Below are 23,859 nucleotides of genomic sequence, written 5' to 3'. Positions count from 1 at the left end.
CATCCCAAAGAATCCCCAAATACATCACAGACTATACACAAGGATAACATTGCATCTACTTCGCCCGCTTTCATAAGTCCCTAGTAAAAGCATAGCAGTTTCCTGACCCATTGGTGCCGGGTATCATAGGCTGGAGGAGGCTGAGCCTCCCCAAACAGCCCCACCCATGCTCCAGCCCCAGGCGTGCCTGTGAGTTCCTGCTCTTTCTGGCCCAGGCTGGGGTTGGACATCCTGCCGCCGGGACTTGGGGAGGCCAGTGCTGGTGCCCGCCTGGCACGCCGGTCAGGGATGCTACAGCATCGCCGCCCACCCCGCACTCTGGGGCTGGGGAATGCTGCAGCGGCGCCACCCACCTGGTTGGGGTTGAGAGCACTGTGTAATTTGCATTTATTCCCTCACTTGATTTCTGCTGACTTTCATACCGTCTTTCATATGACCCTGAATGGTTCTTTATTTCCACCAAGTCTGTGAAAATACTGATGAAGTCCTCACCATGCTGTAGCAGAACAGTTTCTGCTACCTCCACACCTTTTTTGTTATCCCATTTTCATACCAGTTGTCATGAAACAGATGTATAGCCCATGAGTCCTTTCATGGCTCAAAGGTTTAGCCTTGGGCCGTTCTTCCAACTTATATTTTAAAGACTACTCAGACAAAGGGGAGTTATTTTTTTCCTGCATAAAGGTTGCAGGATCACGCACAAATATGTTCCTGCGCATGCACATAGGTATGAGCATATATGACTATTGCCAACTAGTGCCTATCCTCAGGTAATAGAGATGCTATGTCAGGGGTGGGTAAACTTTTTGGCCCGAGGGCCACATCTAGGTATGGAAATTGTATGGCAGGCCATGAATGCTCACAAAATTTGGGGTTAGGGTGGGGGAGGGGGGTGAAGGCTCCCTCTGGCGGTGTGGGTTCTGGAGTGGAGCCAGAAATGAGGAGTTCAGGGTGCTGGAGTGGGGGTGCAGGCTCTGGCTGGGTGATGCGGGCTCTGGGGTGCAGGAGGGTGCTTCGGGCTGGGACTGAGGGGTTCGGAGGGCAGGACAGGGATCAGGGCTGGGGCAGGGGGTTGGGGCACAGGCTCCAAGGGGTCCTTACCTCAAGCAGCTCCTGGAATTAGTAGCATGTCCCCCCTCTGGCTCCTACACAAAAGGCATGAGCAGGCAGCTCTGCAAGCTGTCCTATCCGCAGGCGCTGCCCCTGCACTCCCATTGGCTGCGGTTGCCAGCCAATGGGAGCTGCGGGGGCGGCGCTTGGGGCAGGGGCAGCATGTGGAGCCCCTGGCTGCCCCTCCACGTAAACCCCGGAGGGGGGGGATATGCTGCTGCTTCCAGGAGCTGCACGGAGCCACAGCATGCGCAGAGCGGGGCAAGCTCCAGACCCCACTTCTCAGCTGGAGCGCCGGAGCGGGGCAGGACCCAGACCCTGCTACCCGGCAGGGGCTCAAGCACTGGATTAAAACATCTGAAAGGCCAGATGCAGCCCCCAGGCTGTAGTTTACCCATCCCTGTGCTATGTTGCTCTGTCGTGTTTGCCTGCAGGCAACATTTAAAATAAAAAGCCCAACTAAAGCGAACACAAACTTAACGGAGTGTCTCCTTTATCTCAAGTGGTAGATACCTGTAGTTTTTGAAATAAATAGATCCAGCATTCTATTCATGTTTATAAGTGTACATTTTGTTGTTTAGGTCTATGGTATTTTTACACCAGGCTGAGTAGATGGTCAGAACTGGCAATAGCTATGATTCAGATGGTCAACGTAGCTTTTAATTCTTTGTTGTTATAGCTGGTTCTTGCTGGCTATAGTAAAGCAATGAAGCGTATACAGAATGAAGGAGACACAGTGAAGCGATCTACAGTACTTAGCATGAAAACACAGTATATTTTTACCTTAACCTCCAATAAAAACATTTAACTAACAGTAAGGGTCTGCCTGAAGGTCACAAAAACCTAGACATTCATAACTAAGCATCAGATCTCCAGCATCTCGACACAAGAGGTCACAACTGGATGATGCTGGAGATGATGTCCTGTTGTGACTAGATAATGTTGGTTTGATCCTTAAATGAGATTTTCCTTGCTTTGGTAGGTTTAAGACAGACCTTTTAATGTCTTTTTAATGCAGTTCTGTTGAATTATTTTTTTCTATTCCATAGCACAGACCTCATACTAAATTTGAATGGGCAGACTGAAGTTTACTGCCATGAATGATAGACATTGCCAGGATCTGAAAACAAACTTTATTAAGAGCAATATTTTACATTTTTGTAGTGCTTTTCAACCTCAAGGATCCCAAAGTAATATATAAACTATATGTATATCATTGATCATCATTGAAATCCAGCCACATGCAGTTCCCCAGCACACGGGTAGCACGTACAGTGCTGCATCCCTTTGTGAAGTGCAGTATACTCTCCTGTACACCAGTCCTGGCTCCTTCCATTCAGGAAATGCAATAATGCCTGTCCCTTACATGGACAAGGGTGAGAAAGACTGCATATGGCCCTAATTATCAGTACTATGTACAATTATGTTCAAACCTTCAAAAGGCAGTTATGGAAGAGTCTGACCAGTCGGAAGGATTCCTCCTAACTCCCAAAGGTTGTCCTAGGCTGACTAGCACAATCATTTATATCAACTCCAAAGCTCTCCATGTTTTAATCTTTAAAAGAACAACTCTGGATAGAAATAGAAATATTAAATCAATTTTGAATCCTGGTAAACCCCTGGTCTCAATGATATCTTGTGCCAAGGAGTTCCACAGTCTAGTGTGCATTAATTGTGTATTAAAAGCATTTCTTTTTTATCTGTTTTAAATTTGCCAGTCTTCAGTTTCATTGAATGTTCCCCATTTACCTTCTCTATACCATTCACTATTGTGTACTTTTTTCATGTCTCCTCTTATTAATTTTCGTTCTGAGATAAAGCGTTCCCTATCTTTATAATCTCTCTTCATAAAAGATTTTTTTATTATCACTAATCATTGTCATCAACCTTTTTATAAGTGATCATCATCATTAAGCTCTAAAAGCTGATCTATATTCGGTTATACCAGCAATGCTCTCAGATCATCGTCAAATTGATTCCAGAATTTTTTGAAAACTTTGACCAGAGTGGGGTAACAAGTGGCCATTTTCAGGCACATTTAAGGATCTCAGTGGAAAATCAGGCACCAAAAAAGTGTCTCAAATTATGTACCGTATAACTGAGGTGTCCAAAATCAGGTCACCTTTTTAAATAGTTTCTATTTTTTATTTGTACCAAAGAGAGGTTCCCCACATAATCTACCAGCCAAATTCTAATCTCAGTTACACCAGTGTAAATCAAGCATAATTTTATTGAAGTAGCTGGAATTACTTTGCTTATGTGGTGATATAAACGAAGAACAGAATTTGGCTGTACATGTCGGCTTAATTCAACTTGTAATATACAGTAATTTTTCAGGTGCCAATTTCAGGAGATGTGATACAGACAAAGTATTTGAAGTTTAGTTTGATTTGTTTGAGTGACAGTGACAAGGTGACAGTAACTGACTAGCTTTTGTATTAAACAGGAATGCTTACATTTTTATGTACTTCTTGACAGAAAGACAAATAAAAAGTGTTTATGGGTCCTCCTTGGCATGCCACCAAAAGTGATATGTGCGGAGGGGAAGGGTTTTTTTCAGGCATCACAGAGAAAGGGGGACTTTTGTGAAGATACTAGGTTATGAAAACTCTAAACAACGTAGAACAGATAAAAATGAGAGAAGTAATAATGCTACAAATTAGCTTCCCTAAGGTGCCGAGTCCTGATATTGGTCCTCGTTAAGTGCTGTAACGTGCAGCAAAAAGAATGAATTATTTATATAACACTTAACTTATTCTATGAATTTCTTAAAGACTCCAGGAATAGAATATGATTATCTTTCTCTTGCTGAGATGAGCAGAATGTATCTGATAGCCAGTTGAATATGTGTGTTGCCATTAAGAAATGCAAAGCCTAAATGTAATAGATATAAAATGTTAATTACTTTTAAAGAATAATCTTGCTGATTTTAGGTAAATAGATGCTTATATTCTAAAAAAACATATTTCTTAACATTCTCACATATAGTTTTTGCTTTTCTCCTTGAGTTACAGACAATGTGGAATTCTGGAGCTGTAAAATTTTAAGTAGAGATTTCCTGCCCTGTAGAATAAATGTCATTGAACAACACAGAGTTCTTGCTTAAAAGACACTCTCTTGCTCCAGACAATGTGGAATCTTAAGGCTCCATGACTATATTAGTCACTTTTATTTTACATACTACAGGAAGTGTCTGATTGCATATGAGTTATTGTCAGTAAAATCAGTGGCATTTACTACTACTGAGAGACCAATTCTAAAGCAGCAGGCATAACCTTTCTAGTTAATGTAATAAAGATTCGATCACTAAGAACCAAACCATTACCAACCATTTTCTGAAGCTTTCCCACCCAATATTTTAAGGTCTCGCTCCATGACTTTAATGTTCTTTTTTATGGTGTATTAGTTAACAATACCAATGGCTGGAAATTAAAGCCAGACAAATTCAAATTAGAAATCAGGTACTTTTAAAAAAAAAAAAAAAAAAAGAGGAGGAGGATTAACCAATGGGATAATCCCCCAAAATCTTTAGATCCAGACTGGATGCCTTTTTGGAAGAGATGCTTTAGTCAAACAGAAGCTATTGGGCTCAATACAGGGGTAACTGTATGAAATTTTATGGCCTGTGTTATACAGGTCACGCTAGATGATCTAATGGTCCCTCTGGCCTTAAAAAAAAAAAAAAAAAAATCTATAAAACTATTAATAAATTGTCATTTATTACACCAGAAACACTTAATTTTTTTTGGCTAAGTATCTGTTTTGGTTAATGCTCACTGTATGCCATTTACTTTTGTTTCACAAACTTTAGTGCACAAATGAACTATATACTGCTTAGATAGCTTTACAGAAAACATGAAAGCACAATCCAATTTTTCATTTTTGTTTCCTCATATATAAATAGGACCCACATTCAGATCTCATGATATTACAAACAAAAAGCCACATCCCTTTAGCCTCACAAATATATAAAATTAAATTCTACCAGTATAAGGTCTCACATTACTTTAAAATTCCTTATGATCCAAAGGAAAACCCCTGATCTGTGCTGGTGTGAGACCAGAATCAGGTCTGTAGTCTTCTTCTTTGGCTGTATTGACTAACAAAGATAACTGGCAGAGTTAATTAGCAAATTTTGATCTCAGCTACACTGGCATAAATCCCATGACTCCTAAGGGTTCCCAAATTTGCACAAATATTTTGTTAAATCAGTAAGACAGAGATAAGATGAGAAAGAGACTAATTAAAAGGGATCAAAATTCATGTCCATATCTCCTACAATCTTCAGTGATATAGTCCCTGTTGTAATACTGTTTCCTGAAAGGAAAGAATGTACCTTAAAGATAGCTGGCAAAGAAAAATGACCAGAAGAAATTGCCAGACTGATGACAGAGGAAATTGACCACATTTGGGGGTATTATTATTTGAAGTGGGAGCTGGGGGAAAGCCCACACATGCCAAAGAATAATCAGGTTGGACAAAGACATCTTTCTGCTTGGGTCGTTGAGGATAGCAAAGTTTCAATCTCTGTATCCAGTAAAAGGTAGGGCAGAAAATACAGCTGAACTGGAGGGACAGACGGATATCACACAGACCTTAATTCTAGAATAGGAATAGGATATCACAATATGGAATTCAATAAAAAATGCCAAAAATAAAAAGTACAATTAAACTAGGATACAGCAAACCTTTTTCAGGAGCTATAGACTTTTTGCACAAGGCCCAGTCTGACTCATTTTTCACTCAGGCAAAACACTCAGTGAAATTAATGTGAGTTATGCCTTTGCAAAAAAAATGCACAAATCACAAACCAAACTGTTGATTAATTAGATCAGTAATAATAAGTATGTATAATTCTTTCAAGATAAAAAGTGCTACATATTATTACATTACAGATGTTGGAAATTCTGAACACGGACACAGAGTTGCCAAGGCAAGCACACAGAAGTGCACGCATACTGTTAAACATGTCTAATTATGTATATAAGTAACTGATGTGTACTTACAAATGAAGTGCTTCTGTGCACACATGACCATTTATATGCCTAACTGGTCATGGAGCAGAGGGAGGCGTACACATATTATGTACATGCAAGACAGATATTTGTGTTCAAAACTTTGGCCATGTAACTGTATAAATTTGGTTGTACATGCCTACCTTTAAAATTTGGATGCATGTGCGCGTGCGTATACTACACATGTAATAAAAAGATATACATGTACAGGAACAAATTCAGTAAACACAGCTGCTGAGTGGATGCTAAGTCCATGGAAGTCTGTGGGCCAAATTCAGCAGTAATGTATTCAGTGGTGTAAATCATGTATCAGGAATAAATTGGTCATAAAACAGTTATAGTGGGGGTAGTGGCAAAGAAGCATAAACTTACACTGACTTAGCATTTAGTGACTGTGTAAAACATGTACAAAGGAGGCAGAAGGAGTATGCAGCAAGATAAACAACTGACAGGAGAATATAAAATAGAGCAACATACTCCCTGCTCCAAACACATACAGAGTCTGATCCTCAGCTGGTGTAAACAAACATAGCTCCATTGACTTCAAGGGAACTACATCAATCAATTTACACTTATGCCTACATACTATTCCCAACATTTCCAGGCAAAGTTGAGACCTGGAGTGAACAGATGCAATTTTCATCGACTTTGGTCTCACAGTACTAATGTGGTTTCTCACAATCGTGAAGTGCCATAGCAGTGTATTTTACACTCATTTTAAAACTCTTATAATTTGCAGGTCTGATTCCGATTTCATTTACTCTGATGTAAATCAGGAGTAACCCCACAAAACTAAATGCAGTTACACTCGTGTAAAAACAGTGAAAGTAAAATCAGAATCAGAGCCTACCTGTAATTTACACTGCAAATTAAGTTACTGCTAAATTGGGTACATAAAATGTAATTGTGAATAATGGCTAAATTAAAAGGTGCACGCAATTGATAGTTACACCTATGGCTATGGCATGAAAATAAGACACACTAAAGTGACCCCAGCAGCACTGCGCTATCTCACACAGCTAAAGAAAATGTATTTCTATAATAATCTAGACAAGGTGCTTGTTGCTGATGGATGATGCAAAGTTAATTATGAATACTGTATCCCCCACCAATTCAAATAACCAGTTTTTTTAGTTATTCCAATCTGAATAGTTCAGGTAGAAGTTAGAATTATCTTAACAATAGGGTTGATTACTTGCAAAAAAAAAAAAAAAAAAAAAAAAAAAAAAAAAAAAAAAAAGATGAAGGCCTTAATAAATATGAACACAGTGGGCTGTGGACCTCACACATTTCTTGTTAAAATAATGTGGATACTTGATTATTTTTATTATGTTATGTTCTGTAGCCATACCATAATTGTGTTACTTTAAACTAGCAGTATAAATATAGACATATATCAGTTATAAACTATAGCAGAACCATAAAAGCCCAAATGGATGGCAACTTCAATTATAAGTATATCCTTAATAAATTTACTTGAATTTTTCTCTATTAGAGTGTATATACACATGAATGAATATTTTAACAACAGTATTTTGAATTCACCAGCAGTCAATTTATTATAAAGACAGCTTTAAAGAAAGCATTGTTTTTGTATAAACACAGGATAATATTTTCTTTGAAAATCAAGATTACATGCTGTCCAAACATCATTTTCTCAGTATGAACTTAATCATTGACTTCAGTTGGAGCTTTGCCATAGAGTTAGGCCCCAGTTCATCAAGGCATTTAAATATATGCTTAAGACTATTCTTATTCAGCACTTATGTATGTGTTTAGCTTTAACCACATACATACATCCCATTGAAATCAGTGAGATTTAATTATGCATTTAAAGTTAGGCATATACTTAAGTGCTTTGCTTATTAGGGACAGCTTGCTGAATTGGGGCCTTAACCAAAACAGGACTGCATTTTATAGGCCAAGTTTGACAGCCCTTACTCAGCTGCATAGTCCTACTGACTTCAGGAGGACTCTCTTTCTCTGGGCTTCAGAATCAGGTCCTCACCCAGTAATCTCAATTAGTCCAGTAAATGGCAGGTTCCAATTTGCATGTCACATTCAAATGTGTTATGCTGAAAATAATAAACATTTATTATATCACTGGGGAGTAGGGAAGAGCAAGTTTATAAATCCAGGGCCTGATCCTGCAATCACTTACTACCAGGTGTAGTGCTTACTGCCATTAGTAGTCCTATTGGTATTTTTGCTACTTAAAGGTCTCAGCTACAATTTTTTCAAGCCTTTAATTTAAAGACAAGGCTGTTGAATGTTTAAAAAAATCTTTTTCTTTAAAATATTTTCCCCCCCTTAGGGAGCTTGAGGTAAGTAGGTGTAACAAAAACAAATAGTTTTAAATAGTCTGATAAAAAAAAAAGTCACATTCTCTCATTCCGATTTCACTTTCTCCATATATCTGCTGTCATAAACTGATTAGTTTTCCAGTCATCCATGGAGTTTCCCCATCAAAGTTAGGAAGTCCAAGACCTTGCAAAAAAGAAGTAAAAAATATTTTTATTTTTTGTAAACAAAGGATAGGGAAAAAAAGACAATCCCATTTTTCTTTCCTTTGCAGTTCATCTTTAAGATTATTTTGTGACCATGTAAGACACACAGCTGCTTACTGCTATAATCTGTGTAAAAGTACAAATCAGTCATCTGATCCTGTAATCTTTATTCACATACGTTGAAGTCAGTTGCATTATTTGTGTAATAAATGATTGCAGAATGGGCCTAATAAATTGTTTCCATGACAGCAAAAAGGTGGGGGAGGGGGAACATGGCATATTTAATATTTATATTATATAATAAATGACAAACACATATTTGGAAAATGTGTTATGCCCTCGATGTAAAGTGCATGTGTCCCTAAGTTGTTTTAGTAACCATAATAAGTAATAAAAATCTTCCTTTAAGCAGGGGTTTTCATCCCAAAAAAATTAAAAACAAGTATGTAGGATTTGCTTCACCTACCTTTTAAATGCAATCACCTCTGTGGTGAAATGTAACAAGTTTAACAGAGTTTGGGAATGAACACGAAGAATATCAAATGTAGCAAGCTGGAGGCGAATTGTCATGGGCAGAATGTGGATAACCAAACTAGACAGCTGCTGCTTATAAAAATTTGCAATGTTGTTGACCCAATAAATGAAATGAGCTTCTGTTGTGTGGATGCTGACATGGTGTTCTCTACAAAGATCACAGTATAGTTACATGCTGAACTACCCCTCAGCTACAGACATCCAGTTATGGGTCTGACATTACGCAGTGGGAAATGCAGCTACTGTGTATTCATTTAAACGAAACTAACCAGGAAGAAAAAGCTCTGCACCTTTTGAAGAATCTGGAAATTTCTCCCCTAAGCCTATGAGATTCACTTAGAACGGTCAGAATGGATTCCCAAAAATCTCTACAGAAGAAGAGTGAAGGCTCACCCAAGAAGAATTCTTAGGTAATACTTGGATGCAAAACTACCTTGCTATTTACTTGCAGATTTTGATCCAAGTGTGACTTTTGGATGAGATGTAAAAGTGCCTTTTGGCAACTTTAAGATCCATGAAACACATTGCATGGCAGGCCTGATGTCTTTGTCACGTTCAAATACATGTATTCCAATTCCAGACTAAATAAAATCTCCCCATTAATTCAAGTGAATAAGATAGTCTTCATTTACTGCCCTGAACTGCTTTAGCGTTATTGTATGCTGTTAAAATATCACCTCAGTCAACGCAGAGGTGGCTGCACTCCAGTGACAGACAAAGTGATCACTACATACAATGTAATTTTTAAATACGATTGCAAAATGCTTTGAATCTTTTGAAATTAAAATTTGTTTTACAAACATAACACTATTATTAACATTACTATACATCATATCACAAAGGTTCTAAAACAACTAAATAGTCAAAAAAATAATAAAGTACAAAACAATAATGGGAATTTGCAAGCACTTTAACATCACACTGACCTCTGATTCCTCAAGTTTCAGTTCAAATGTGACCTAATAATGTTATGTTGTGCATTGTTTAATCTAGTCTTCTAACATGCATTACAGCACATGTATAATAAGAATATTCAGCCAACATTAATTTGCCTTGCAGATTGGAGAGTATGAAAATAAGGTACTTACTAACTGAACATATATTAATAGTTTCAGTAGAAGATATTAAGGGAAGGAAAGATTAAAACTATGAAAAACAAGGTATGTAAATCTAAATATGAGACATAAGACTTGCAGTTGTTTGCATTGACTGCAAAACATTTGTTAGTTTCTGATGGGAGTGGGTTTTCTCCTTCTTAAAAGGAAAATCCTTAGTATTTACGTTTAGAAAAGACAAGTAAATCTCTTTCTCTGGTTTCTTATCTCCAGTAACAGAAACCATTTCACTCATCAAGCACATTTACATTGAAAGCATTACTTGAACTTTCCATGACTTCCAAAGATCAGTAACAGTCAATAAAAAAGTAAGTTATACTTCTGATCACTTGATTCATGGCACAGTTGTGTGCAAATTCTTGTACAAGTGTGCTTGGTTCTAAACAGTGGGGTAAAGGGATCCAGGGATATTTGAAAAGCTCAACATCGAAGAGAGCTTACTTCACCTGCATTCAATCTTGATAATGTAATAATGAGTCCTTTAAAAGGATAATTTTAATTCCCCTATCTACAGCAATCAAGACTGTGTACAGCTAATCTTGTTTGCCCTTTCAATTAAACTTGTTCAGGACGTTCTATTTAGTCAGCACCCTGAATGGGTCATTAAAATTCTTGTTCTGTAAGAGTTGTGTGCAGTGCACTGTTGTTTTTAAATTCCATTAAATCCAAATGGTCTTTATCGCCCCGTGACCACTGTGACTTCAATCAGCCAGTTTAATTACCTTACAAAATTGTCAGCAGAAGCAGCAAAGACAAACAGGAAGGGCTGTGACGTTATCAAATTGAAATCTTCCTCTGTGCTGTTTAATCTGGACCAGTCAATAACAATGCTTCTCACCTCCTTCCTTTCTTCCTGGGGCTCTTAACCTTACTCTTCCTCCAAAGATTGCTGCTGCTGCTGCCGCTGTGTTTCAGACAGATTTTGAATACCTCGCTCTGAGGACTTTAATACACATTGAAGGCTCCTTGCCCTTGGCAAGTAAAATTTTCACTAGCTCCCAATAAGCAAAGAAATACAGCAGTCCTGAATCTTTAAGGGCTGCTGAACCCGACAGCTCTTTTCCAGATTTCACCGTTTCCCTGATCTGAAGGCAGATGTCCCTTCCCTTCTCCCTCCCCCTTGCCCCCCACATGTGCACATGCATAGATTAAGTACATGTAGAAAGATGGGTAAATAGACTAGATCCTTCCACTTAAACTCAGTCTGACTTTACCTTCCCAGTTTGGGGATTGCAATGGCAATGTACAGTCATGTCGGTGGAAGAGGAACCAAATGGAAAGAAACTCCACACTTGAGATGCCTAACACAGAGTACAAAGTAATAAAACACTATTGCCCGAGAGGTATAAATGTATGTCTGGGGAGCCTGCAAACTGTATGATCTCAGTGTCCAGAAAGCCAGCTTTCCCTGTATGCTACGTAGTGTCTTTGCTAGTTTTAATGATGGTCTGGGGAAATGGTCAGTAATACATAGCTGGCCATCCGTGATGGCATTAGGAGCGAATTCCAGCTGCTGGCCATGTAGTGTCTTACTTATTCAGGCACGTGGTAAAAGTTTCTATGAAAAGACTCATTTGGCTCAGTGGGAATGAACACAACAAAGCAACAACAGCGATGAAGGCCAAATGCCAAATCTTCATTGAAGAAGCCCCTGCTGTGCAGTCATTCCTATCACTGGAAGCCATTAGAAAAGAGACCAAAAATAAGGTGAGTTTTCTTTGTTATTTTTAAGACAATAAAACCACTTTCAGTTGTTTTCTGAACATATTTTCCCCAATTTGATGAAGGGCAAACAGGCAAATGTAATACTTGAAGGAGCTGATAAGGGAACGGATCAATATTCCCTATGCTTTCCTTGAGATGGTCTCAGTTTAGTTGCTTTTCAGAGTTCAACCTGAAGTTCTTGCAGTTCTGACAGTTCCACCGCATTCCCCTAGAGAGTTGAACCTTCCTTTGCTATTGCACCCTCAGGGGAAAGAATCTGTGCAAGTAAGTTTAGAAGAGTAACTAATTCACAATATTCAGCTACCTCCCACCATAGGCTTGAAATCTTCTTTTATTGGAGACATCGACAACATCTGAGCAACAAAAGGTCACTTTCTATAGGGAGTTGTAGTCCTGATTCTCAGCCTTCCTTTCTTTTCTGTATGTAGAAGTGGCATTTTGTGATTTCATTTCCTTGTAGGATTGTTTTTACAGTGATATTGAAAATAAAGAGAAGAGAGGGAGTGACATAAGGTCAAGGGACCAGTCACGGTTCAGAGCTTTTTGTCTTCAATATACATTCACGGACAACACTTGTAATTAGAGGAAATGTAAATTAATCCCTAGTGACCAAATTCTGTTCCCCTGATTCCAGCCAGTTGTCACGCTGATGATGTCCATGCACTACCAGGACAAAGAGAAAACGGGATCTGTCTGGCCTCAGATTCCTGCTGTTAAATATAGGAAGGGCCTAGCATGAATTAGAAATCCTGAAAGGTGTGATTTAAATAAGATGAGGCATTTTAAAATGCTCAAAACATCTAAAATAGGTTACTTGAAGTAGCCAAATGTTTTTAAATGCTCCATTGTCCCATACCACACTGGAGAGTGATGAATTGTTACTGTTGTTATAAACTGTATATAGTTGTCATGATTAACCTCTTAGCACTAACAGTACTTACTGGGTGCTGCTTTTACACCAGGATTCCTGCTACCTCCCAGCGCCTTTGTCCAGTTTTGTTTTGTTAGAACCAGAGGACTCCAGTTCTTAAACACTGCTTGCTTCTGATCAGCTTGTGGAGCTTTGAAGAGGAGACTGGGGAGGTGATTATGCACTAGGAAAATATCGTGGACATTTAAAAAAAAAAATATCCAGGAATCCAAGAATCAGTAGTAGGTGCATCTAAACTCAACATTAGCCAAAGTTGCTTATTTTGGTCCTGAAATGCTTTGGTCTGGAGCTCTCATTAACATAGTAACCCCACTAAGTAGGCTGCTGTGGGCAAACAAAAATATAGTGATAGAAAGACCATCATGAGTGGCGGTGAGGGCGGACTGATTTATGGAGTGGCTTAATGATGTCTACAGAGATGTATTTGTTTCAGGTTATAGGGCCTGCTTTTCTTATAAGTCAACAGTAAATTTAAAAAGTGATCCACTGACTGACTTACCTGTGCATTTCTGCTTTTGTGTAACTCCAAGAGCAAAAGTATGGATTTCTGGCAGAGTCTGACTTAACACAGCAGAGACAACAGTGATGCAAATGATAAGACACCATCCTGACCTTTCCTTTTATTCTAAATTTAGAACCTCGTGTTATAATCACAATACTATTTTCAGTGCCTTGCCTTAATTCTCTTTCAAATTCATGACTATCATGGGTGCAGGCCTCGTGCCTATTGTTTTCTGGGCTTGTGTATAGGAAAGTATTCAGGAACTGCAACGAGAGATTTGGCTGTATGCCATTTATAAGGGATCGCTTTATTGCGGTGCCAAAATATTAGCTGGTCCTGCTCTAGCAACAGAAGTCAGAAATCCACGCAGACATTTTTCCTGCAACTGGACTGGATGGGTGAAGGGTAGGTTGACTTAAGGCTACTAGAGAGTTAGTTATCAGCCATTCCTGGGTTCGATCCAAAGCGCGTGGATAAAAATAAGTCTGCCTATGACAAATAACCCGGGCGTTCGGCTTTCCTGTGCTGTTGCTGAAAAGTAGCTTGAAGGGGGGGGGGGGGGCGCTGTCAGGACACGCCGGCTAGTCCCAACAGTGGCACAGCCGTGGGAAGGACAACGCGAATCTATCGTGGGTTCATTTGCACAGGAGGAATGAGGGGGCTGGAGCTCTGGCGAGCTACGAGATCTCTCCCCTGTTGCCATAGCGCTGCTAGCGAAGAAGGAAACGCGGGGGCTGGCAGGCTGCCTTTTAAAGGGAATCTTCTGCGCTCCCGCCTAGACCCAGGGAGAACTCCGATGGGCAACAAGAGACAACCCATCAGTTCAGTAGCAAGGGCATTTCGGAGTGGCATGTAGCACGGTGGGAACGGGGGCCGGGGAGAGGGGGGCGCGATAGGATTACCACTTACAATAATTCGAGATTTTCATTACACAGTTGTTATTTCCAGCTTCCCCCAGCCAAATGATCTGACCCTCCTGGGAACGCACAGCCCTTCTCTTACACATTGGGCATAAGGGCAGTTTTACTCCTGGACGAAATTAAAAGCTAAACTCGATCACAACGACAGACATGCAACAGGCCACGCTGACAAGCAAAAAGAAGCCCTTTCCCTCACTCCCAGGACTCCACATGAGAAATAAACAAAATAACTTTGCCGCCCCGCCCCTAACCCGCAGAGACCGAGAGAAAAGGTGACTTTTTAAGCACGGAAAGGCACCAAATGCTTCCAAAGTGTCTTTCTAGTTTGTTGCAGCAAACCAGTGTGAACACCAGCCATCGGAGTCTAACCCCAAAACCGACATATATGTCCGGGAGACAGATTGGGAAAGGAAGTTAGTCTAGAGAAAACACACTACATGCTGCCAAGAGGCAGCCCTTTGGAAAAGGCACCCTATAAAACCCCGCTGTGACCTTAAGATTGTTATTTTTCTAACAGAAAAACACAGGTTGATCAATGATATTCTAATAAGTGTTCCAGCCTCACAATTCAACAAGGATGCGGCTACTGACGAGGACAGCTTCAATTACCCCTCAAATCAGCGTTTGTGATGGTGGGGATGGAAGGGTGCTTGTTTTCATAGCTACCTCTGCAAGTAATTCAAACGCACAGATACCAACGCTCAGCAACAATTGTGAACCTGTTTCGGGTACAGACGGATAACTGGGCAGCGCCAGGCGACATTCAGCCCTTGCATGATTGCACTGCAATGCCAACGCAGCCGATTCAATGCAAAATAAACCCCGCGATGATATATGGACCTGTTTAGCCGTGTCCAAAGAAACAAGCATTCCTGAAGATGGTTGCTAAGAGCAACGTGCCTTAAGCACCACCTTTAGACCAGATGAAGGCAAAAGAAAGTACACTAGGAATTCAGCACACGAGATCAATAGCAACCCGTCGCCTTCTTAATCATTACCAGCCTTCCATTCAACACGACAATGATTTTTTTAAAAAGAAATGCAAGACATTCTACCTTTCCCAAGCAAACGAGAGCTATTAATGGCTCCTGCAGTTGCTACAGTGTAAACAATGCAGATACAGAAAAGAAAAAGCAGTATTTTCTTTTGCATACATAACAAGCTGGCACACAGGATGGGCTTGTTTGGCACGGCAACTTTTCCCAACGTGTGTACAATCTGAGAGAGTAAGTCACACACAAACATTAAGCTAGTACCACTTAGGCTGGCGATTGTTGAATGGATCAGTGCTCTTCGCAATTCTCACCACCTTAACTCTTACTTAGCAGAACTTTTCATGCCCAGGTCTGCCCCAATGGCAAGAAACAACATGAGCTTCGAGCTGTTGAACATTACTCTTGCTTCTGCTCCCCTGAAACAACCCTATATGTGGGAGGCTTTCAATCAGAAATGTCACACCCGGTTTCTAATACTAGTTTCCACGAGACGCTGAGGATTTCTTTGATCTGGGACACCGCTACGCTTGCTTTCACTGATCTGCCTGTGACATCTCCCAGTCTCTTTGTCTTAGAGGGGAAATAATGACCAAGTCATTTTCCCTGATGAGAGGAGCTTTTCTGAAATGTGCCATAGCCCTGCATCAATGCCTCTTTGGTATCCCACTAACTGTTGATGAAGAATCTGTTCTACTACAGCGGAACCCCCACTAAAGTAAAGTAAAAGAACAACAGAACTGAAGGTCTCTTCCAGTGTCACATTAATATTGAATCTGCCCTGACGCTCCAACTCAGAGAGGGCCATGGTAAGTTTCGACCTCCAGCTTTTCCAACTAGTTGTCAGATTGTTAACTAATCAACAGCTATTTTAGCCGCGTTTCCTACTGCTATGGAAACAAAAAAGGCACAGCACGAGGAAGCCACACAAGCTCTGATCACCCCCCAGAGCTTCCGGGAAGCACGTTTGACAGTCATTTTTTCCCCTATGATTATTTATTACTATAATCGGCGACACAAAAAAAAACAAACATTAATTTAGCCATGCGGACACAAAATAAAGAGGGTCTTCGGTAACTGACTCCAAAAGCATCCCCCGGAGCTTCATATCTCTCCCCGCTCCCCACCTATTGACATAATCATGCATATAACTATTCAGCTTGAAATACACAATGTAAAGTGCGGGGGAAATCTTACCAAATCTTAACACATGTGTAGTTCCTTGCGAATATCCAATCCACAAAAAGCAAAGAAGGAGTCTAATGGTGCATCTGAAGACTGGATTAGTTAGAATCGGGGAAATAATCTTCATGGTGTTTCTATGCACACACGCGCTGCCTTACTTCCCCCTTCTAAGCGTCAGGTTCCCCGGTAGGGTAAGAATGAGGATACGTAGACTGTTAGCCCTCAGACACGATCACGGCATGGTCACAGAGAGAGGAGAGAGTCTACGCTTCCCAAACCCATTAGCAATCCCTGCATGTTCTTCATTCACTGCGCCAAGGAGCAACCTTCAACTGCAAGGAATGGTGGGACATCCATGTTAGTCAAGGGAGAATCCTCGCGAAATCCAAACACACACAATGTCCAGCCGGGTAAACCTGGGAGGCAAGAAAGGAGGGAAATCAATAAGTAATCCAGCTCGAGAAATCGCTGAGCTATCGCCACATAGCGAGAGTCAACGAGCTCCAGGCGTTTTAGTAGCGAAGCTTTTACTGTGCTCCCATTCTACTGCACTGCTGCACAGCTTCTGACGTGAAGCCAAGATTAAGTGAGAAAATTTGAGATAGCTCTTCGCTTCTTACGGCTGCCTGCCAGACAGCCTTCCCAATTTCTGCCATGCAACCGACCTGATCGCCTCGCGTTGTTGAAAAATCAGCTCCGTTTTACTGACGTGCGTACAATTATTATTTTTGTTTTCAACAATAGCTATTTTCCTGCAAAGGGGCAGCTATGGTGTACGTGCGCGCGCGGTTCTATAAAAATCAGTTCATGAATTTTAACAGCTGACTAGCTGGGTGGAAATCACTTAGCCTCAGAGTTCTGCAAGAGGAGGCATTACAAGGGGTGACCGTATGTCATGAAGGGTATCCGGCTAAGGCTTAGGCTAAAAAGGTCCCAATAGTTTAATTCACTTTCTAATACTTATGCACATTTAATGCTATTAATGTAAACGCCATGACTTGTATACTGACTGTCTTTTGGCAACTTGTAGCGGACTCTGATCATTGAACATCCAAGCTTTAGCAAAGTACAGAACAATTTTGCAGTGTTAAAAAATAAATAAATCTAATTCTGAATTGAAAGTCCTACATATTCATTTCGCTCAGTTTGCTTAAAACAACAATGCTATTTGCAAGAGAGGATGTGTGGATTTACAGGTTTCATATGCTACAGTCCAAAATGCCTATCTTTGGTACTAAACTCTCTTTCACTGTGATTTTATTACGGTTCTACTGTTTATACTTGCATAGCGAGACCTATGGTTAAAATGGGAATGTAGTCTAAATACACATAATATTCTACTATCCTTAGTAAGTATAACAGTGCTTGCTAGTTTGCTTCTGGGACATTTAATTTGCATCTTAAAACAGCTCTGGACTTTTTTTTTTTCTCATTGTAAAGGTGCACTCATTTTCGGCAACATTTCAGATTTTCCTTGGAAAAACAATTAAGATACTTTGAATTGTGTATTCGCTCCTATATGGATTCATTAAAACACATTGGTCGAGAATGGACAGCGATTTAAAAAAAAAAATCTGAAAGTGAAGCTTTCACTGAAGCTATTTTAGGTTTTTATTATAGATATTAAGAGACCATTCCTAATATCCCACAAGGAAAATGAAGGCAGATTAAACTGTAGTCTGCCTGGGCTCTGCCCTCTCTTTAGTGCTGAAGAAAATCTCAATGAGAAAGATTTTTATCACAGATGAAGACAGCATAGATTTGGCTTTACAGAACGTCAGACTGAAGAAACACATTCTTGGACCTATCAGGAGTGTAACAACAGAGACGTGAGTTATGGTTAATTCTTAATAATTCTATGCATACTTTAGACATGCAGAATAAGTGATATTAAAATGAAATTACCTATGTTCTAGAGGCCCTGTGTCCCTAAAAGTGTTAACAATTCATAATAACTTTCTACCCTTATGGGTTACTGATTTTATCTGCCCATATCTTCTTCAGATATTGTAAAAATGCTGATAAAATATTCTGCGAGGGGATTATTAAACATTACTGATTTCTTGTCTTTAAAATGGAGGCATAACTGCAGTGTCAAAAATAAGTATCATGAATGGCTAGTTCTGCAGTCTAGCAGGGAATTCAGTCAAATGATTTGACTATTGGAGTACACTAAAAAGAACACCTAGTGCTAAAAGCAAGGATATCTAGCGACTCCTTCAGTTCCCATTAGGAATAACTCTCAGGAAAATGTACAGTTTGAGATATTCTTTCATGTATTTGCTGTTTCATTTACTCTGATCTATCTGTTCATATCTTATCTTGGTCCAAGGAGGAATAAAACTGACCTGGGTGGTAACTGACCATTCTTAATTTTGCTACAGTGATGAATTAGCGGAGGTTAGGTATCTTCAAATGCTCATTGTGTTGCGAATTATCAGAATGTAGCACTATTTATAGAGTGAATTTTAAAAAAGCATGGGAAATTATAAGATTCATTGTCTTCTTTTGTAAATGTAGCTCATTAATCAAGAAATGAAAATAAACAATTTTAACCATCTGTTATCCAAACTTATTTTCTAAACTACCTGGACAAATAGGCAGCTACCTGTAATAAAAAAAAAAAAAAACCACTAACAAAATTCCCAACTTGCCAAGGATCTTATACAATCACTGAAACTTCAAAACCATCCATTATAATTGGCTTTTAAAATTAGATGTTCAGTATTCTACATTCCAAAACCTGTGCATACGCATGACACTCAAATTAACTTTTCAAGCTCAATAACCGTCCAACACTAACCTAACAACGCTCACCACCATGGACAGTGACTGGACCTGTCCAGCTGAAATACGGTGGCGACAGGAGGGCTGCATTCCCTTTTCAGCACCACGGAGAGCACCACTCCTTAAGCCTTATTGCTGTTGAGCTATATTACCTAAGCCGTGTGTGATTTTAGGTGTCAAAATACATTTTCTCCCTCCAATGGTTTCCCAATACAGAAAGGGAATTAATGTATTTTATCCACACTTTTAAAGATACACTCTATTCTTTACTATGTTGGCTGGACTGTGTTTTTATTGGTATTTCACAGGGTTGCCTTGAATATCTCCTATGTCCTACCATACATTTCTCTAGTATCTTATGAAAATATCTTCTTCTCAAGGAAGATTGTGGTTAACTCAGAATTCTTACATGGCGTCCTTACTTTCTGGTAAGGAATGTCTTGCAAGCCACCGAATATTTAAAACTCAGTAAAAAAAAATTGCCTACATTTGGTGGCTAAAACCCATTTATAAAATATATAATTAGCTAAAGCCTCAAACTCCACCACCTCCAGATTCCCATCTGTTAAGAGGATTTCAGTTTCATTTCCTCATTATTAAGCACCTTTTAAAAAACCCTTTTTTCTCTTCTAAACTATTTTTAGTATGAAAACTGAAAAGCGCCATAGCACCCCTCATTGCATTTTCGTTCCCAGTACTGTACACATCTAAAGGATTAACACGGCTAATTATACAGTATTTTACTGAGGGAGCTGGTCTTTTCAATGCTTGTCAACCCCGCTATTCAATCCTTTTCTGATATAGGGCTAGCTGAAGCTGGTGTCCACTGGGATCCTATCCTCCACATACCAATAATCCGCCACAATAGGGTTGAAATATTCAGTTTCTTGTTATAAGTCTTGTTTTGTTCTTCAACTTCACCATACGGAGCCTGGTAGCTACATGTTTTTAGTATCCAGGGCCAGCGCACAGGGAAGCAGATATGAAAATACATGTTTCAGCTACAAAAAAAACCTAAGTAGACATTGCATAAGTTAATTAAAAACTATGCTGGGTATTAAAAGCCTACTAATTGTGTGTGTGTGTGTGTGTGTGCCCCGTGTATACAATGATCTTATGTAAATAATGTTTCCTTAGGAAAAGGGGGAGTCGTTTAAATTGTGTATTTAAAGAATTACCTTAAGCGATTACATTTAAATGATTACCCTTTTACCTGATTACCAAGGTCTTTCTTCTTCAGAGCATATATTTATGTCCTTTTCTTATACTAAAAGTTAATCTAGTTCCATTTAGCTGCCACCTGCTGGGATATACATTTTTACCACAACAATTTAAGACAATTCTTTCCATTATCAGCTACATAACTAAGAACCGACTACAGAGCTTGTATATCATGGGCCTTACATCGCTTAACTTCGTGATCGCTTCCCTCACAAGGATAACAGAGAGAAATGTAGAATCGGCATGTGACATATGGTCCCTGACACTTTGTTCCTTGGACATTTTTCGGTGAATCGTTGCTAACGCCTCAGACTTGTCGGCCACCAGAGTCCTCCTGCTGTTGCAATCTGGTGAGAGGAAAGCACTAGCCTCCTGCAACACCTGACCAACCCCACCAGATCTGTACACAGAAGTATTGCAGATTTGCTGACAAATCAGTAACCCGGTCCACCCCTTTAAACGTTTGCCAAAGTACTAAAATGAATGTTGATATTATCAGTTAAAGAAAACACAACGCGGCCCACTTGCACTCCACTCCCACAAGCTATAAAAACGGTAGGTCCCCCTTGTCTGTTATTAGCTTAGTCCAGATTTATAACCAAGTTTCTGCTACGCCGATGATTAATGACATTTTAAGATGGTAATTAATTTTTTAGCTGCTGGAGAGACGTGCATCCTAATTAACGAACTGAGGATGTAATAGATTTACTTGTTCAGGCACTTTTGGACTTCACAGCAATGCACTCTTAGCATATTTTTAAGCAGCAAAAGCAAATGTGAATGGCTTTCCCCATACATCAGCTTCCCCCCCCCCCCCACACACACACACCCCAGTATCTGGGAAAGGTGGGGGAAAGATTTTTTTTTTATTCCACCAACAAGTTTTTAAGAAAAAATGAAGGGAGCGTTTTCATTTGAACGCATTACTTCATTTTCACTGCACACGCTGTATTAGCAGTCACGACTACATGGAACAGAAAGGAAGGTTTCCCCTTGAATACAGAGAGCCACAGATACTAGCCAGGTTAACAATGGATGGCTTCTCGAAGAATGTGGAATTTCATCTTTGATCAATAACTACAGGACTGGCTATCATAGAGTAGACGGCTGGTTGTATAATGTAGTAAATGACTGGACGGAGGAAGGGACGAGAGAAGGGGGGGGGGGGGTGAGACATCAGATGAAGTACAGACTATTGTCCACCAAGTTAGAGCACATGTCTCATCCTTTCTCCTCATATGGCTAATCTTCTAAGGAAGGCGACTTGATGCATTTTTAAGACAAAATCGTGACCCCGGAGAAGGAAGTAAGGGGAGATTACACCCCTCAAGCTTTTGAAGCGAACTCGGATTCTGCCCTGGCACCTCGTGGCGACATAGCGCCGGAGAGCCAAAGCAACAGATATCTCCGGGATACTTTGGGGGAAGCTGGTGCTGCTTTTGTTGCTCTAACCTGGGGGACTGGGTTTGCCAGCTGGATGACTGATATCTAGACAGTCCGTAGGAATCTGGTAGGCAGCGGTGCCCAGCTCAGCCAGCTGCAAGCCGGTCTGAATTTGTTCAAAGAAACCCCGACAATGCCACTTACAACAAACCACGCCCGGGGCAATCACCAGCCCAGCAGCTCCCGGGTGCCAGCTCTCCCGCCCTCTTCCGCGGGCCCCCTTCTTGCCCCCTTCCAAAGAGAGCAGGACACATAACCACGCATGGCTCCCAAAGAGGCAGCGAGCCCCTCGAGCGGCCGGGGTCCTGCCCCGGAGGGCAGTTCTTACCTTGCGCGGCGGACAGGTGCTCGGCGGGGCTGGCCGTGTGCGCGGGGCAGGCAGAGCCCGGGACGGATGCTGCCCTCAAAGTAGCGCAGCAGTTGGCGGGGCTGTGGGGGCGAGGTGCGGCCGGCGCGCGGAGCGCGAGTGAAAGCAGCGGCAGCGGCGGCGGCGGCGGCAGCCCAGCAAAGAGACACGCCTCCTGCCCGGAGCTCTGCACAGCGCCCTTTAAAGGCACAGAGCTCCTTTTCCCGCTCCACCACCGCCGGGCCCCCGAAGCGCCCCACACACCGCTCACACCCCCAGCCCAGCTTGCCTCAAGCACAAGCCAGGCGGGTGGCTGCTTGTGACCCTGCTCTTTTGGCCCAGTCCCTCCCCCGCAGGCGCGGGCAAGCTCTGCTGCAGACACCTCCTGGCACAGAGCTCTGCTCTCGCAGCTGGGGCCAAAGGCAGCCGCGAGCCGGACACCACATTTTGGCTTGGGGGCACCGCAGAACCATAAAGCCGACCCCGAGGGAGTCTATGACACACGTCGGGCTTGGAACCTCCAAGATTTGAGCCGCTGCCAATCGTATAGCAACCCTGAGTATTATTTTTTTAAAGGGAGGGAGAAGGTGGGCAGAATCAGGGGGTTGAAGAGCTAAGGAACGCAAGCTGTCCTTATGTGCAAAATACCATCAAGGAAGCTGAGTTCCCTATAGCCTGCTGTGGGAACAGGGTCTGCATTTATTCTTCAAGAGCAGCTGTCTTGGGGTTTAGGAAGATATTAACATGTACAAATCTAGTTCCCTTTGGCTACATCCCCCTATGGCTTCCACATGAGGGATTCCTCTTGCCCTCCCTGCTTGAATACACAGTTCTAAAAGTGGGAAGGAGCTGAGTTCTGGCACTCTTCCCCCCCCCCCCCCCAGGCAGGAGTGGAGTCCCAGCACTGTGAGAATGTAAGGGGTGGAGGTGAATTTCTCTGTGGGGGGGGGGGGGGGACAAAGATGCAGAGGCTAGAAGAGTGAACTGAGATGTTAAAGGCCATAGTACTGGAAAGGAAGAAAGAAAAAGAACAGCTAATGGGAAGGTCTGATCAAACATCTACCATCTCCCTCTCTGACTTGCTCCCTAACGCGACCTGATCCGCAACATTACTGGAGCTCGCTTCTGATAGGTCTAAAGCTCAGAAATTAACTGTAGAAGCAAAGGAGCCTGTCCCACTTGCCCAGCCAGCAAGCCCGAGCCCTGCCCTGCTTTAAAGCAGCGCTGCAGGAATTCCATGCATTCTGCTCTCCCCTGTTCAGGTCCCTATGCAGCATGACAAGAGTTTCCCATTCTCCCTCTGTTTTCTGCCTCCCACTTGAGACCTGCGTGGAAGCATGACAGGAATTCTCCTGCTTTCCTAACTGTAGCTTCCCCCTGCGTTCTTGATTTCCAGCTCATCTATGCCTGGAAGCTTTAGAGGAATTCCCCGGCTCTCCTATCTTCCCCTGGGTTCTGCTTCCTACCTGGGGTGCGACCTGCAACATTACAGATGTTGCCCCTCATGATAGTGCTGTTTACATCCG

General features: G+C 41.3%; 1 protein-coding gene across 3 annotated transcripts in view; it reads right to left on the bottom strand.

Moving 5' to 3' along the window:
• The window catches only part of GRIK2 (glutamate ionotropic receptor kainate type subunit 2), a 594,466-nt gene extending 571,990 nt beyond the window's left edge, over positions 1-22,476 (bottom strand). For 2 of the 3 annotated variants that reach the window (XM_074948159.1, XM_074948161.1), the window contains exons 1-2: positions 22,316-22,476; positions 16,549-16,952 (exon numbers count right to left, since the gene is read on the bottom strand). In XM_074948159.1, coding sequence (XP_074804260.1) covers positions 16,549-16,663 — 115 coding nt within the window. In that variant the 5' untranslated portion in view covers positions 16,664-16,952; positions 22,316-22,476. The remainder of the gene's footprint in view (positions 1-16,548; positions 16,953-22,315) is intronic. The other variant, XM_074948160.1, reaches the window with a different exon arrangement.
• Positions 22,477-23,859: the final 1,383 nt, after the last annotated feature.

The sequence above is a fragment of the Natator depressus genome, chromosome 3 (genome assembly GCF_965152275.1).
Source record: "Natator depressus isolate rNatDep1 chromosome 3, rNatDep2.hap1, whole genome shotgun sequence".
In the NCBI taxonomy this organism is placed as follows: Eukaryota; Metazoa; Chordata; order Testudines; family Cheloniidae; genus Natator; species Natator depressus.
The sequence above is the reverse complement of the archived record's forward strand: the minus strand, read 5'-3'. Positions and strand labels throughout refer to the sequence as shown.